The sequence below is a fragment of the Oncorhynchus clarkii genome, chromosome 11 (genome assembly GCF_045791955.1).
Source record: "Oncorhynchus clarkii lewisi isolate Uvic-CL-2024 chromosome 11, UVic_Ocla_1.0, whole genome shotgun sequence".
NCBI classification, from domain to species: domain Eukaryota; kingdom Metazoa; phylum Chordata; class Actinopteri; order Salmoniformes; family Salmonidae; genus Oncorhynchus; species Oncorhynchus clarkii.
Window position 1 is genome coordinate 12,922,212 of NC_092157.1, and position 14,447 is coordinate 12,936,658.

The 14,447-nt window shown below is 42.6% G+C and overlaps 1 protein-coding gene across 1 annotated transcript; it reads right to left on the bottom strand.

Annotated features, from left to right (window-relative positions):
- Positions 1-3,717: 3,717 nt before the first annotated feature.
- On the bottom strand, positions 3,718-4,137 carry LOC139420533 (uncharacterized). The gene has a single exon (XM_071170732.1). It carries the CDS (start codon positions 4,135-4,137, stop codon positions 3,718-3,720), a length of 420 nt encoding a protein of 139 aa, XP_071026833.1.
- Between the last annotated feature and the right edge of the window lie 10,310 nt (positions 4,138-14,447).

The following is a 14,447-nucleotide window of genomic DNA, read 5'->3' on the forward strand; positions in this document are numbered from 1 at the left end:
TCCCAGACGTGCTCAATAGGATTGATATCCGGGCGCTTCACTGGCCATAGCAGAACACTGACATACTGTCTTGCAGGAAATCACGCACAAAACGAGCAGTATGGCTGGTGGCATTGTCATGCTGGAGGGTCATGTCAGGATGAGCCTGCAGGAAGGGTACCACATGAGGGAGGAGGATGTCTTCCCTGTAATGACCAGCATTGAGATTGCCTGCAATGACAACAAGCTCAGTCCATTGATGCTGTGACACACCGCCCCAGACCATGACGGACCCTCCACCTCCAAATTGATCCCGCTCCAGAGTACAGGCCTCGGTGTAACGCTCATTCCTTCGACGATAAACGCGAATCCGACCATCACCCCTGGTGAGACAAAACTGCGACTCTTCAGTGAAGAGCACTTTTTGCCAGTCCTGTCTGGTCCAGAGACGGTGGGTTTGTGCCCATAGGCGACGTTGTTGCAGGTGATGTTTGGATGTTCTAATCCTGTGCAGGTGTTGTTACACGTGGTCTGCCACTGCGAGGACAATCAGCCGTCCGTTCTGTCACCCTGTAGCACTGTCTTAGGTGTCTCACATCTGCAGTCCTCATGCCTCCTTGTAGCATGCCTAAGGCACATTCACGCAGATGAGCAGGGACCCTGGGCATCTTTCTTTTGGTGTTTTTCAGTCAGTAGAAAGGCCTTTTTACTGTCCTAAGTTTTCATAACTGTGACCTTAATTGCCTACTGTCTGTAGGCTGTTAGTGTCTTAACAACCGTTCCACAGGTGCATGTTCATTAGTTGTTTATGGTTATTTGAAAAAGCATGGGAAACAGTGTTTAAACCCTTTACAATGAAGATCTGTGAAGTTATTTTGATTTTTAAGAATGATCTTTGAAAGACAGGGTCCTAAAAAAGGGACATTTCTTTTTTTGCTGAGTTTATATTCAATGTGCGGTACAACATTGAAGCTATGATTAAGAAGTTAGAGCTCTTCTCTGTCTGGATTAACAAGGACAACACACATGTATTTCCATTATTGTATGATTTTTTTATGTGCAAATTAACTCAAGCTTATGGACAATGTCAAATGTGATATAGTGAAGCACCTGAGTGAGTTGGGTGCGCAATTACTTTTCCGAAAACGGATGACATATACAATTGGATTCATTATCCCTTTCATGCCCTGCCTCCAGTCCACTTACCAATATCTGAACAAGAGAGCCTCATCGGAATTGCAACTAGCGGTTCTGTGAAAATTGAATTTAATCAGAAGGATATCAATCCCAGAACAACAGGAAAATGACCTTGTGAAGATGCTGGAGGAAACAGGTACAAAAGTATCTATCTATATTCACAGTAAAACAAGTCCTATATCGACATAACCTGAAAGGCCGCTCAGCAAGGAAGATGCCACTGCTCTAAAACCACCATAAAAAGCCAGACTTGTTTGCAACTGCACATGGGGACAGTTTGCAACTGCACATGGGGATAAAGATCGTACTTTTTGTAGAAATGTCCTCTGGTCTGATGAAACAAAAATATAAGTGTTTGGTCATAATGACCATCGTTATGTTTGGAGGAAAAAAGGGGAAGCTTGCAAGCCGAAGAACACCATCCCAACCTTGAAGCACAGGGATGGCAGCATCATGTTGTGGGGGTGCTTTGCTGTAGGAGGGACTGGTGCACTTCACAAAATAGATGGCATCATGAGATAGGAAAATGATTTGGATATATTGAAGCAACATCTCAAGACATCAGTCAGGAAGTTAAAGCTTGGTCGCAAATGGGTCTACCAAATGAACAAGCATACTTCCAAAGTTGTGGCAAAATGGCTTAAGGACAACAAAGTCAAGGTATTGGAGTGGCCATCACAAAGCTCTGACCTCAATCGTATAGAGAATTTGTAGGCAGAACTGAAAAAGCGTGTGCGAGCAAGGAGGCCTACAAACCTGATTCAGTTACACCAGCTCTGTCAGGAGGAATGGGCCAAAATTTACCCAACTTATTGTGGGAAGCTTGTGGAAGGCTCCCCGAAACGTTTGACCCAAGTTAAACAATTTAAAGGCAATGCTATCAAATACTAATTGAGTGTATGTAAACTTCTGACCTACTGGGAATGTAAAAGCTGCAATTAATCATTCTCTCTACTATTATTCTGACATTTCACATTCTTAAAATAAAGTGGTGATCCTAACTGACCTAAGACAGGGAATTTTTACCAGGATTAAATGTCAGGAATTGTGAAAAACTGAGTTTAAATGCATTTGGCTAAGGTGTCTGTAAACTTCCGACTTCAACTGTATTTCACTTGCTTTGGCAATGTAAACACATGTTTCCCATGCCAATAAAGCACCTTAAATTGAAATTGATTTAGAGAGAGAGAAAATGGAGGTGTCAAGTCCTGACCATAGAGTGCCCTTGTTTCTCTATGGTGGAGTAGGTCAGTGCGAGACTAGGGGGTAGTTTAGTTTAATATTTATATGTGGGGTTCTAGTTTATTTTTCTATGTTGGTGATTTGTATGATTCCCAATTAGAGGCAGCTGTAATCGTTGTCTCTAATTGGGGATCATATTTAGGTAGCATTTTTCCCACCTGTGTTTGTGGGATATTTGTTTATGTTTTGTGTCCTGTTAGCACTTCATTGACTTCAAGTTTCGTTCTTTCTTTATTGTTTTTGTGTATTTCACTAAATAAATATGTGGAAACCATATCACGCTGCACCTTGGTCCGATGATTCTAACAACGATCGTGACAGAAGATCCCACCACAACAGGACCAAGCAGCATGCTTGGAGGAGAAGGTATCCTGGACTTGGGAGGAGATATTGGATGGGAAGGGATCCTGGCAGGACAGGATCACCTTCCTTGGCGGCAGACGCAAGGAGAGAAGGGAGGACAGCGACAACGCCAGGGTTCGCGGCCACATGGAAAGCCCAAGAAACAGCCTGATATTTTTTGAGGGGGTCGGCGGAGCCGAGGAGTGAACCAGAGCCAGTCTGGGAGAAGAGGGAGAAACTGGAGGAGAGTGAACGGAGAGAGTCAGAGACCGTCAGTGAGTGGATATTGGTGGAGAAAGAACGGAGAGAGTTGCTGAGTTGGTGGAAGATGCATGACATTTGCCCGAAGGAGTGTGTTATCAGTTTAATACCACCTGAGTCAGCACCCCGTACTCGTCCTGAGGAGCGTGCTAATAGTCTGGTGATATCTGTGCCGGCTCCACGCACCAAGTCTCCAGTTGGCATCCACAGCCCAGTAAGTCCTGTGCCAGCTCTCCACACTCGCCTTGAGGAGCGTGTCATTTGTCCAGTGCCATGTGTGCCGGCTTTACGCACCAGGTCTCCAGTGCGCCTCCACAGCCCAGTACGTCCTGTGCCAGCTCCTCGCACTTGCCGTGCGAACTGTGTCATCGAAACGGTACAATTGATGCCGGCTATATGCACCAGGTCTCCAGTATGCCTCCACAGCCCAGTACATCCTGTGCCAGCTCCACGCACTAGGCCTCCAGTGCGCCTTCCCAGTCCGGTACGTCCTGTGCCTGCTCCCCGCACTTACCCTGATGTGCGTGTCACCAGTCCGGTGCCACCTGTACCAACTCCATGCACTAGGCCTCCAGTGCGTATTCACAGTCCAGTGCTTCTGGCGACGGTCCCCAGTCCAGAACCTCCAGCGACGGTTCGCGGTCCGGAACCTCCAGCGATGGTCAACGGTCCGGAACCTCCAGCGAGGGTCAATTGTCAGGAGCTTCCAGGCAAGGTGTCCAGTCCAGCTCCAGGGCAGGAGCCTTCCTCTGCGCCGATACCCAGTCCAGGCACGGCGTCCAGTCCAGCTCCATGGCCGGAGCCTTCACCTGTGCCGATGCCCAGTCCAAGCACGGTGTCCAATTCCGCTCCATGGCAGGAGCCCTCCTCTGCGCCGGTGCCCAGTCCGGGCGCGGCGTTCAACCCAGCTCCATGGCCGGAGTCTTCCTCTGCGCCAATGTCCAGTCTAGGCACGGAGTCCAACCCAGCACCATGGCCGGAGCACTCCTTTGCACCGATGCCCAGTCCAGGCACGGCGTTCAGCCTGGCGCAATGGCCGGATCCGGGGTCTGGGCGGGGGCTATGACCCGCACCGGAGCCGCCATTGACACTAGTCACCCCCTCTAACCCTCCCATTTGGTTTCAGATTTTGCGACCGGAGTCCGCACCTTTGGGGGGGGGTACTGTCACATCCTGACCATAGAGAGCCCTTGTTTCTCTATGGTGGAGTAGATCAGGGCGTGACTAGGGGGTAATCTAGTTTAATATATCTATGTGGAGTTCTAGTTTATTTTTCTATGTTGGTGATTTGTATGATTCCCAATTAGAGGCAGCTGGTAATCGTGGGATATTTGTTTATGTTTTGTGGCCTGTTAGCACTTCATTGACTTCACGTTTTGTTCTTTCTTTATTGTTTTTGTGCGTTTCACTAAATAATTATGTGGAAACCATATCACGCTGCTCCTTGGTCCGATGATTCTAACGACGATCGTGACAGCAGGTCAGTGGGGCGTCGCTGTGGGCGGCTGTCGAAAAAGAACAAGATTTAGTCCTCCTCATCCTCCTTCCCCTACATCAATCCTTGTTCCTCTGTCCTATTCAGTCTCTCCTCTCTTTTTGAGTGTAGTGGGATGACTCAGTTAATGGATAAATGGCTGACCAAGGGTGCTCTAGGGCGTCAAACTGCTCCAAATGAATGCTTTTTGAAAACTTCTGGATCAGTAATGGACTGCCTTTTTACATTTGGTTTGGTCTGATGACAGCACAGACTCCAGGGTGGGCTTTTTTGTCCTATCAAAGCTCATGGATGGGCTGGCTTTTGAATGTGACTGAGGTGGATGGTAGAGAATTCCAACCACATTAGCACCAAAATGCTATAAAGTGCAAGGCAATGAAATGCATCACACCTGCATCATACTCCTATGCTTTGAACTCCTTTTCCTTCGGTTGGACGTCCAGATTTGTTGACAGTGAAACTAAAAAGCTTGCCATCTCCAAGCAGGGGTCCACTGTACAAAAAGCTGAGTCAGTATTTGACAAGTTGTCCACTAAGAGCAGATCCAGGGTCATTTACAGATAAGCTGGTCCTATATCAGTACTTGGGCCAACACCTGTAAACCCAGCCGCCTGGATGGCAGGGATGTCTCTGGTGACCTAGTTGGGTCAAAGGTCAAGAAAAGAGTCATCAGTCAGTAACCATAGCGAGGGAAAGTGAGGGGCAAAGATACAGCTGATTGGAGTGACATAAGTGGGTCGAACAAACCCTGGGGATGACAGCTAAAATAAATGGTCCCACTTCAAATTAAACATAACCTTTGAAGGCTTTTTTAATGACGCCTCTGTAAAGCCTTTAAGGGGCCCCTATAAATGCCTCAGAAATCATTCATAAACAAATATCATGCTACGGTTGGAAAAAGGATTATGCCCCATTTGCCAAATAAGAACCTTTTATATCACCCTTCACAAAGTATGACTGTATTTATGAATTATTTGTGAAGCAACTATGTAGGGTTTTTGAAGACTTTATGGATGCTTCCATAAAGTTTTGGTGGATACGATCAAACCGGTTGAGTGATTTGGGATTGTCAAATGAAAAACTCACAGGCCCTTTTATGTCCATGAGCTGTAGTTATTGAAGGAAAATGTCTTCATTTACAAAATGGGGGAAAAATAAATAGCTGCAACTCCATTCCATCATTGGCTTTCAATTATGCCCTGGTTCTATCCTTTTGAGTTCCTCTGGGGTTTTTTAACAAACCCTTTCATATACCAGTCTAGATTAGTCATTCTCAGAGAAAGAGGCTCTTTCTTTCAATACCAACTCACTTGCCAATTTGGAAGATATTGGTAAGAAGAAACAGATGGCTCTGGGCAATGCATTTTGTCCGTCAAGGCCTTCAAGTTCAAACAGCCACCTTTGTTTATTGTGGGTAGCGGACGTTAATGAATTCCCAATTGCTTAACCTCTGAACAGTTTGAAGTGAACTAACCTCGCCTCAAATTCTTCAAAAGTATTTTAAAGCAATTTGAATGCACAGAGATACTCTGCCAAGATCCTGAGGCTACATTGTGAAGTGTGATTGACTAATGGTTTTAGTCAATCACACTTCACAATGTAGCCTCAGGATCTCGTCAGAGTGTCTGTGCATTCAAATTGCAATCACACTTCACAATCACACTTCACAATGTAGACTCAGGATCTCGTCATATTATCGCTGTGCATTCAAATTGCCTTAAAATAGTCCACAGATATTATATACAAACCAAAATATAAACACAACATGTAAAGTGTTGGTCCCATTTTTCATGAGCTGAAATAAAAGATCCTAGAAATGTTTCATACGCACAAAAAGCTTATTTCTCTCAAATGTTGTGCACTAATTTGTTTACATCCCTTGCTCCATTGCCAAGATATCCCATCCACCTGACAGGTGTGGCATGTCAAGAAGCTGATTAAACAGTATTATCATTACACAGGTGCACCTTGTGCTTAGCAGTTGGTTTATGGTATGGTCAGGCATAAGCTATGGACAACGAATACAATTTAATTTTAAATTGATGGCAATTTGAATGCACAGAGATAATCTGGCGAGATCCTGAGGCCCATTGTCATGCCATTCATTCGCTGTCATCACCTCATGTTTCAGAATGATAATGCTCGGCCCCATGTCGCAAGTATCTGTACACAATTCCTGGAAGCTGATAATGTCTCAGTTCTTCCATGGCCTGCATACTCACCAGACATGTCACCCATTGAGCACGTTTGGAATGCTCTGGATCGACGTGTGTTCCAGTTCCCGCTAATATCCAGCAACTTCGTACAGCCATTGGAAAGGAGTGGGACAACATTCTACAGGCCACAATCAACAGCCTGATCAAGTCTATGCAAAGTAGATATGTCGCACTGCACGAGGATAATGGTGGTCATACCTGATACTGACTGTTTTTCTGACTTTTTAAAAAGTATCTGTGACCATATCTGCATTCCCAGTCATGTAAAATCCATACATTAGGGCCTAATGAATTCATTTCAATTGACTGATTTCCTTATACGAAATGTAATTCAGTAAAATCTTAGAAATTGTTGCATTTTTTGTTTATATTTTTGTTCAGTATATTATATTATATTTTGAATGTTCTGTTCGGAGGAAAGTTCAAAATCAGGCAGAGATTCCAAACCTCCTATAACCACAGAAGTCACATAATTAGTTAAATAAAGTCCACGTGTGCTAAGTGTCACATGATCTGTCACATGATCTCAGTATATATGCATCTGTTCTCAAAGGACCCAGAGTCTGCAACACCACTAAGCAAGGGCCACTACCAAGCAAGTGGCACCATGAAGACCAAGGAGCTCTCCAAACAGGTCAGGGACAAAGTTGTGGAGAAGAACAGATCAGGGTTGGGTTATAAAAAAATATCCAACATTTTGAACATCCCACCGAGCACCATTAAATCCATTATTAAAAAATGGAAAGACTATGGCACCACAACCAACCTGCCAGGTGAGGGCCGCCCACCAAAACTCATGGACCAGGCAAGAATGGCATTAATCAGATAGGCAACAAAGAGACCAAAGATAACCCTGAAGGAACTGCAAAGCTCCACAGCAGAGATTGGAGTATCTGTCCATACTTTAAGCCGTACACTCCACAGAGCTGGGCTTTACAGAAGAGTGTCCAGAAAAAAAGCCATTGCTAAAAGAAAAAAAGAAGCAAACACGTTTGGTGTTTGTCAAACGGCATGTGGGAGACTCCCCAAACATATAGAAGAAGGTACTCTGGTCAGTTGAGACTCAAATGTAGCTTTTTGGCCATCAAGGAAAATGCTATTTCTGGTGCAAACCCAACACCTCTCATCACCCCGAAAACACCATTGTCAGGGACTGGGAAACTGGTCAGAATTGAAGGAATGCTGAATGGCTCTAAATGCAGGGAAATTCTTGAGGGAAACCTGTTTCAGTCTTCAAGAGATTTGATACTGGGACAGAGGTTCACCTTCCAGCAGGACAATGACCCTAATCATACTGCTAAAGCAACACTTGAGTGGTTTAAAGGGAAACATTTAAATGTCTTGGAAAGGCATAGTCAAAGCCCAGACCTCAATCCAATTGAGAATCTGTGGTATGACTTAAAGATTGCTGTACACCAGTGGAACCCATCCAACTTGAAGGATCTGGAGCAGTTTTGCCTTTAAGAAAGGGCAAAAATCCCAGTGGCTAGATGTACCAAGCTAATAGAGACATACCACAAGAGACCTGCAGCTGTAATTGCTGCAAAAGGTGTCTCTACAAAGTATTGACTCTGGGGGGTAAACAGATATGCACGCTCAAGTTCTGTTTTTTGTCACAATAAAAAATATTTTGCATCTTCAAAGTGGTAGACATGTTGTGTAAATCAAATTATACAACCCCCCCAAAAATAAATGTAATTCCAAGTTGTAAGGCAACAAAATAGGAAAAATGCCAGGGGGGTGAATACTTTCGCAAGCCACTGCAGCTATTCCATTAAAAATCAGCCGTTTCCAGCTACAATAGTCATTTACAACATTAACAATTTTTGCACTGTATTTCTGATCAATTTTATGTTATTTTAAGTGACCCCAAACTTTTGAACGGTAGTGTATCTTTCCGTAAGATCTATTAGTACAGACAAAAACATGTCCTCCTACACACACGGACAGAGCAAGAGGAAGACCAAAGCTCTAGATATGCCCCGTGTCATCTGCGACACCTACATATCTTACTGTGTCAATGAAATGTAATGGAATTTACAGAAATACCAGCGGGTTTGGAAAACAAGACCTTGGATTACAATACAGCATATGGCCTTTTAGTGCAACATACATTCATTTTCAATTATTATCATAATAATAATAACCAGATGGTAGCTTTACAAGTAAAGTTGTGGGGCTTGCTAAAGCTATTTAAAAAACAAATTGTGGTATTGAAAGAAGTTTTAAAAAATGGTACTTTGATTATATTATTGAAATTAAGAAATATTTTTTTATTTCCATCGATAGTCTTTAGATTGGGTCAGTAGTTGTGGTCAGTAGATGTGTGGTCAGAAGTGGTGTGGTTGTGGTCAGTTGTTGTGTGGTTGTGGTCAATAGTTGTGTGGTTATGGTCAAAAGCTGTGTGGTGGTGATCACAGATGTGGTAAGCAGTTGTGTGGTTGTGTTCAGAAGTTGCGTGGTTGTTGTCAGCAGTTGTGTGGTTGTGATGATTAGATGTGGTTAGAAGTTGTGCGGTTGTAGTCAGAAGTTGTGTGGTTGTGGTCACTAGATATGATAAGCAGTTGTGTTTTTGCTGTAAATTGTTGTGTGGTTGTCAGTTGTTTTGGTCAGTAGTTGTGTGGTTCAGTTGTTGTGTTGTTGTGGTCAGTAATTGTGGTCACTCTCTTCACTCTCCTCATAATGTTGGCCATCTATGTCTATGAGTATCATAGCAACGGCTCCGTTTTGGCATCTCATTGATGACACAGAGAGCTGTTGCTAGAAGAGAGCAGGCGGTGGGTTACTAAAACGGCTCTAATTACAGATTGACACACGCAATTTCTAATATGTTTTCAGATTTGTCAAGCAGAGGGGTATGGGAAGATTTCATACCTCAAACATTTTCTCTAACTTGTTGCGTTAGTGGTCAAAACGGCAGTTGTTTGGGAAAAGTTGGAAGAAGATGGGGTAATACAGTTACTAAAACAGCTGTACCAAATGATCCGTAGTGAATATTTTGATTCCACGAACAGATATGAATTGCAGAGAACTAGACACATTTCCCAAACGCTTGAACTTTTTGTCTAACCAAAAACAATATTACACCATTCAAAATTTCCACAAGTAGTTCCCCAATCTGGTCAACACTTTCCAATACAGTATGTTTCATAGTAACACACATTGTCTGGAAACTCTTCTACGCTCATTATCGCACACACAGCGCCACAGGGTATGTGGACAATAATATCAATTGCACACTGAGATTTGGCCATGCCTGTTGTAGTTTGCACCCCCCCTCTCTAGGTGTCTATTGGTGAACAGAGGCCCATCCATTAACACGGCACCAGCCGTGTTCCATAAGCACAAAAAGCTTATTTTTCCCAATTTTTGTGCACAAATGTGTTTACATCCCTGTTAGTGAGCATTTCTCCATTGCCAAGATAATCCATCCACCTGACAGGTGTGGCATATCAAGAAGCTGATTAAAGAGTGTGATCATTACACAGGTGCACCTTGTGCTGGGGACAATAGAAGGCCACTCTACAATGCCAAGTTTTGAGGGAGCGTGCAATTGGCATGCTAACTGCAGGAATGTCCACCAGAGCTGTTGCCAGATAATTAAATGTTAATTTCTCTACAGTAAGCTGCCTCCAACATAGTTTTACAGAATTTGGCAATACATCCAACCGGCATCACAACCGCAGACCACGTGTAACCACGCCAGTCAAGGACCTCCAAATCCGGCGTCTTCACCTGTGGGATCGTCTGAGAGGGGAGATGGGGGTGCTGAGGAGTATTTCTGTCTGTAATAAAGCCCCTCCTCAGTGGGTTGGCCTGGCTCCCAAGTGGGTAGGCCTATGCCCTCCCAGACCCACCCATGCTGCGCCCCTGCCCAGTCATGTGAAATCCATAGATTAGGGCCTCATTAATTTATTTCAGTTGACTGACTTCTTTATATGAACTGTAACTCAGTAAAATGGTTGAAATTGTTGCATGTTGCATTGATATTTTGTTCAGTATAGTTGGCAGGGGTCTTCACTTGAACATTGCTGTGTTTTCATGTATTTCTAATATACATTTTAAGACTCTCTGGTAGATGTTTTATAAGACCCCCTTCCATCTGTTTAACCAGAAATCAAAGCCTTTGCTTATTTCCAATTTTTACGAGGGAAAATAGTGAGAAATGTATATATGCCTTAATTTCTCAAAAATATAGACTCTTAGCATTCATGTGACACCCAATTGTACATGCTCCTATGAACTTCACATTGTTGCTCATGGGTCCTTTTACATGGAAATGGCCATGACTGAGAGAAGTGTATCATAAGAGACGCAAATGTGTACATTCATGCAGACTTGAGTTCATTCTATTAGAACTCATTCTTTCCTTTCAATAGAATATTGAAAACATGTAAAAAAGGAGCAAAAGGAGGAATGCACATCAAAATGTACAGTCAAAATGCCAAGAGTGTGCAAAGCTGTCATCAAGGCAAAGGGCTGGCTACTAATCTCAAATATATCTTGATATATTTAACACTTTTTTGGTTACTACATGAGTCCACATGTGTTATTTCATAGTTTTGATGTCTCCACTATTATTCTACAATGTAGAAAATAGTAAAAATAAACAAAAATCCTTGAATGAGTAGGTGTGTCCAAACTTTTGACTGGTACTGTATATCCAGGCTATAATGTAAAATGGTGTCTCCTAATGTTCACAAGGCTTACATTATCAGTCTGCCAATAGTAGCCTAGACATTGATAGTTGACCAACCCAGACACATTGGAGATAACCCATGCTTCTTCCAAACAACTAGGCTACTCCAGTCCAGAAATACAAACCTTATTGCTATTATAAACTTGTTAACAATGTAATTAGAGCAATAAAAATACATGTTTTGTCACACCCATGGTATACGGTCTGTTATAAACTGGGTCGTTCAAGCTCTGAATGCTGATTGGCTGACAGCTGTGGTATATCAGACCGTAAACTACGGGTATGACAAAACATGTATTTTTAATGCTCTAATTACATTGCTAACAAGTTAATAATAGCAATAAGGCACCTCGGGGGTTTGTGATATATGGCCAATATTCCACGGATAAGGGCTGCATCTAGGCACTCCGCGTTGCGTCGTGCCTAAGAACAGCCTTTAGCTGTGGTATATTGGCCATATACCACACCCCCTCCTGCCTTATTGCTTAAATATACCACGGCTGTCAGCCAATCAGCATTCAGGGCTCGAACCAGCTAGTTTATGTTAAGAAATATAACCCTTTCCCTGCCTGATCCTATCTTAAAATCACCAGCAGCTGAAAACAAAAAGAAAATAAACCATGTTCCATTGTAAGACAGACTTCACTGTGTGGTGATCCACTGTCCACTAAGCAGTTCTGATGTCACGTATAATGCCTGATTGCCCAGAATATGCACGATAGAGAAAGAAGGGCATTCTTTACGCATACACTGTACAATTGACATAAACCCAAGAGCGACATTCTCTTTTGTGTCAAGCAGCCTTAATGGCATTAGAGTCAATATGAGGCAGGTAACCTAAAGTAACAGTGAGTCACTAAATCAATGTGTAACTTCTTAAAAATCAATGCTACTGCATTTGTTTGGTCAACATAATAAGTAGACCTAGTATATACGTGTGGATATGGGGATACGCAGGCAGACCTGCTCAAATGGAGGATGATGGTCTGTTGTTGTTAGTAAACAACAAGCACATAGGAAACCATTTCCCATGTCCATGAGAACGGGGCAGAGCTTCTTACTGTTTCCACGAATGTAGGACATTTGGTTTCGTAGATATACAGTGCCTTGCGAAAGTATTCGGCCCCCTTGAACTTTGCGACCTTTTGCCACATTTCAGGCTTCAAACATAAAGATATAAAACTGTATTTTTTTGTGAAGAATCAACAACAAGTGGGACACAATCATGAAGTGGAACGACATTTATTGGATATTTCAAACTTTTTTAACAAATCCAAAACTGAAAAATTGGGCGTGCAAAATTATTCAGCCCCCTTAAGTTAATACTTTGTAGCGCCACCTTTTGCTGCGATTACAGCTGTAAGTCGCTTGGGGTATGTCTCTATCAGTTTTGCACATCGAGAGACTGAATTTTTTTCCCATTCCTCCTTGCAAAACAGCTCGAGCTCAGTGAGGTTGGATGGAGAGCATTTGTGAATAGCAGTTTTCAGTTCTTTCCACAGATTCTCGATTGGATTCAGGTCTGGACTTTGACTTGGCCATTCTAACACCTGGATATGTTTATTTTTGAACAATTCCATTGTAGATTTTGCTTTATGTTTTGGATCATTGTCTTGTTGGAAGACAAATCTCCGTCCCAGTCTCAGGTCACAAGGCACTGTATGTTGGCATGTCATCAAAACAGCAAGTCATTGGTTAACGGCTATCTGTGACCACTTCCTTTATAATGCATGGTGAGTTTGGAGATCCATGAGGAACGGCCTGGGTGCGTCACAGAATGTTCCATGACTTGAATTTGCCTTAACATCAGTATCACAGATTTTAAGGTCACCTCTCTTTTAAAGGACTGAGATTTTGCATAACAGCAATATTACTGATAATAGTGACTTACCGTGAGTAAGTGCGTGTATGTGTGTATGTGTGTGTGTATGTGTGTGTGCGTGTGTATGTGTGTGTGCGTGTGTATGTGTGTGTGCGTTTGTATGTGTGTGTGTATACATAAAGACGTGAGTAATAATATTGATTGTTAGTATTCACATCATGAAACATGATCCCTAGTGTTTCCTCTACTCACCATAATCACCTGTCACATCACATCAGCAGTAAAGGTATAATTACAGGATTGACGTGCTGTTCCTTTGGTCTTCGCTGATAGCTACTCACATGGAATGACTCACGATGACTGCTGACCTCAAATGGAATACAGATTTTACACTCAGATTTTACATACAGCCGAAGGGAAGAGAAAGCTGGTTTAACAAAATGTATGAGTATACTACCGAGTTATGTCATGATGTCTACAAACTGGTTTAACAAAATGTATGAGTATACTACCGAGTTATGTCATGATGTCTACAAACTGGTTTAACAAAATGTATGAGTATACTACCGAGTTATGTCATGATGTCTACAAACTGGTTTAACAAAATGTATGAGTATACTACCTAGTTATGTCATGATGTCTATACATGGGTTATTATAATGGCCCTGAAAATAAACAAAGGCTTTGTGCAAGCTGTAAAATGTACATTTATTTTCATGGATATACTAATTAAATATGGTTCATGTGATGTAGCCTACACTGTACAAAACATGTTTTTCTTTTAAGCCAGAAATATGGTGATACACCTGTGTTGTAACACTATCCATTTTCTGTATGACATATGCCACAGATTATATGCCAGGCAATGTATTAGCCACAGATTATATGCCAGGCAATGTATTAGCCACAGATTATATGCCAGGCAATGTATTAGCCACAGATTATATGCCAGGCAATGTATTAGCCACAGATTATATGCCAGGCAATGTATTAGCCACAGATTATATGCCAAGCAATGTATTAGCCACAGATTATATGCCAGGCAATGTATTAGCCACAGATTATATGCCAGGCAATGTATTAGCCACAGATTATATGCCAGGCAATGTATTAGCCACAGATTATATGCCAGGCAATGTATTAGCCACAGATTATATGCCAGGCAATGTATTAGCCACAGATTATATGCCAGGC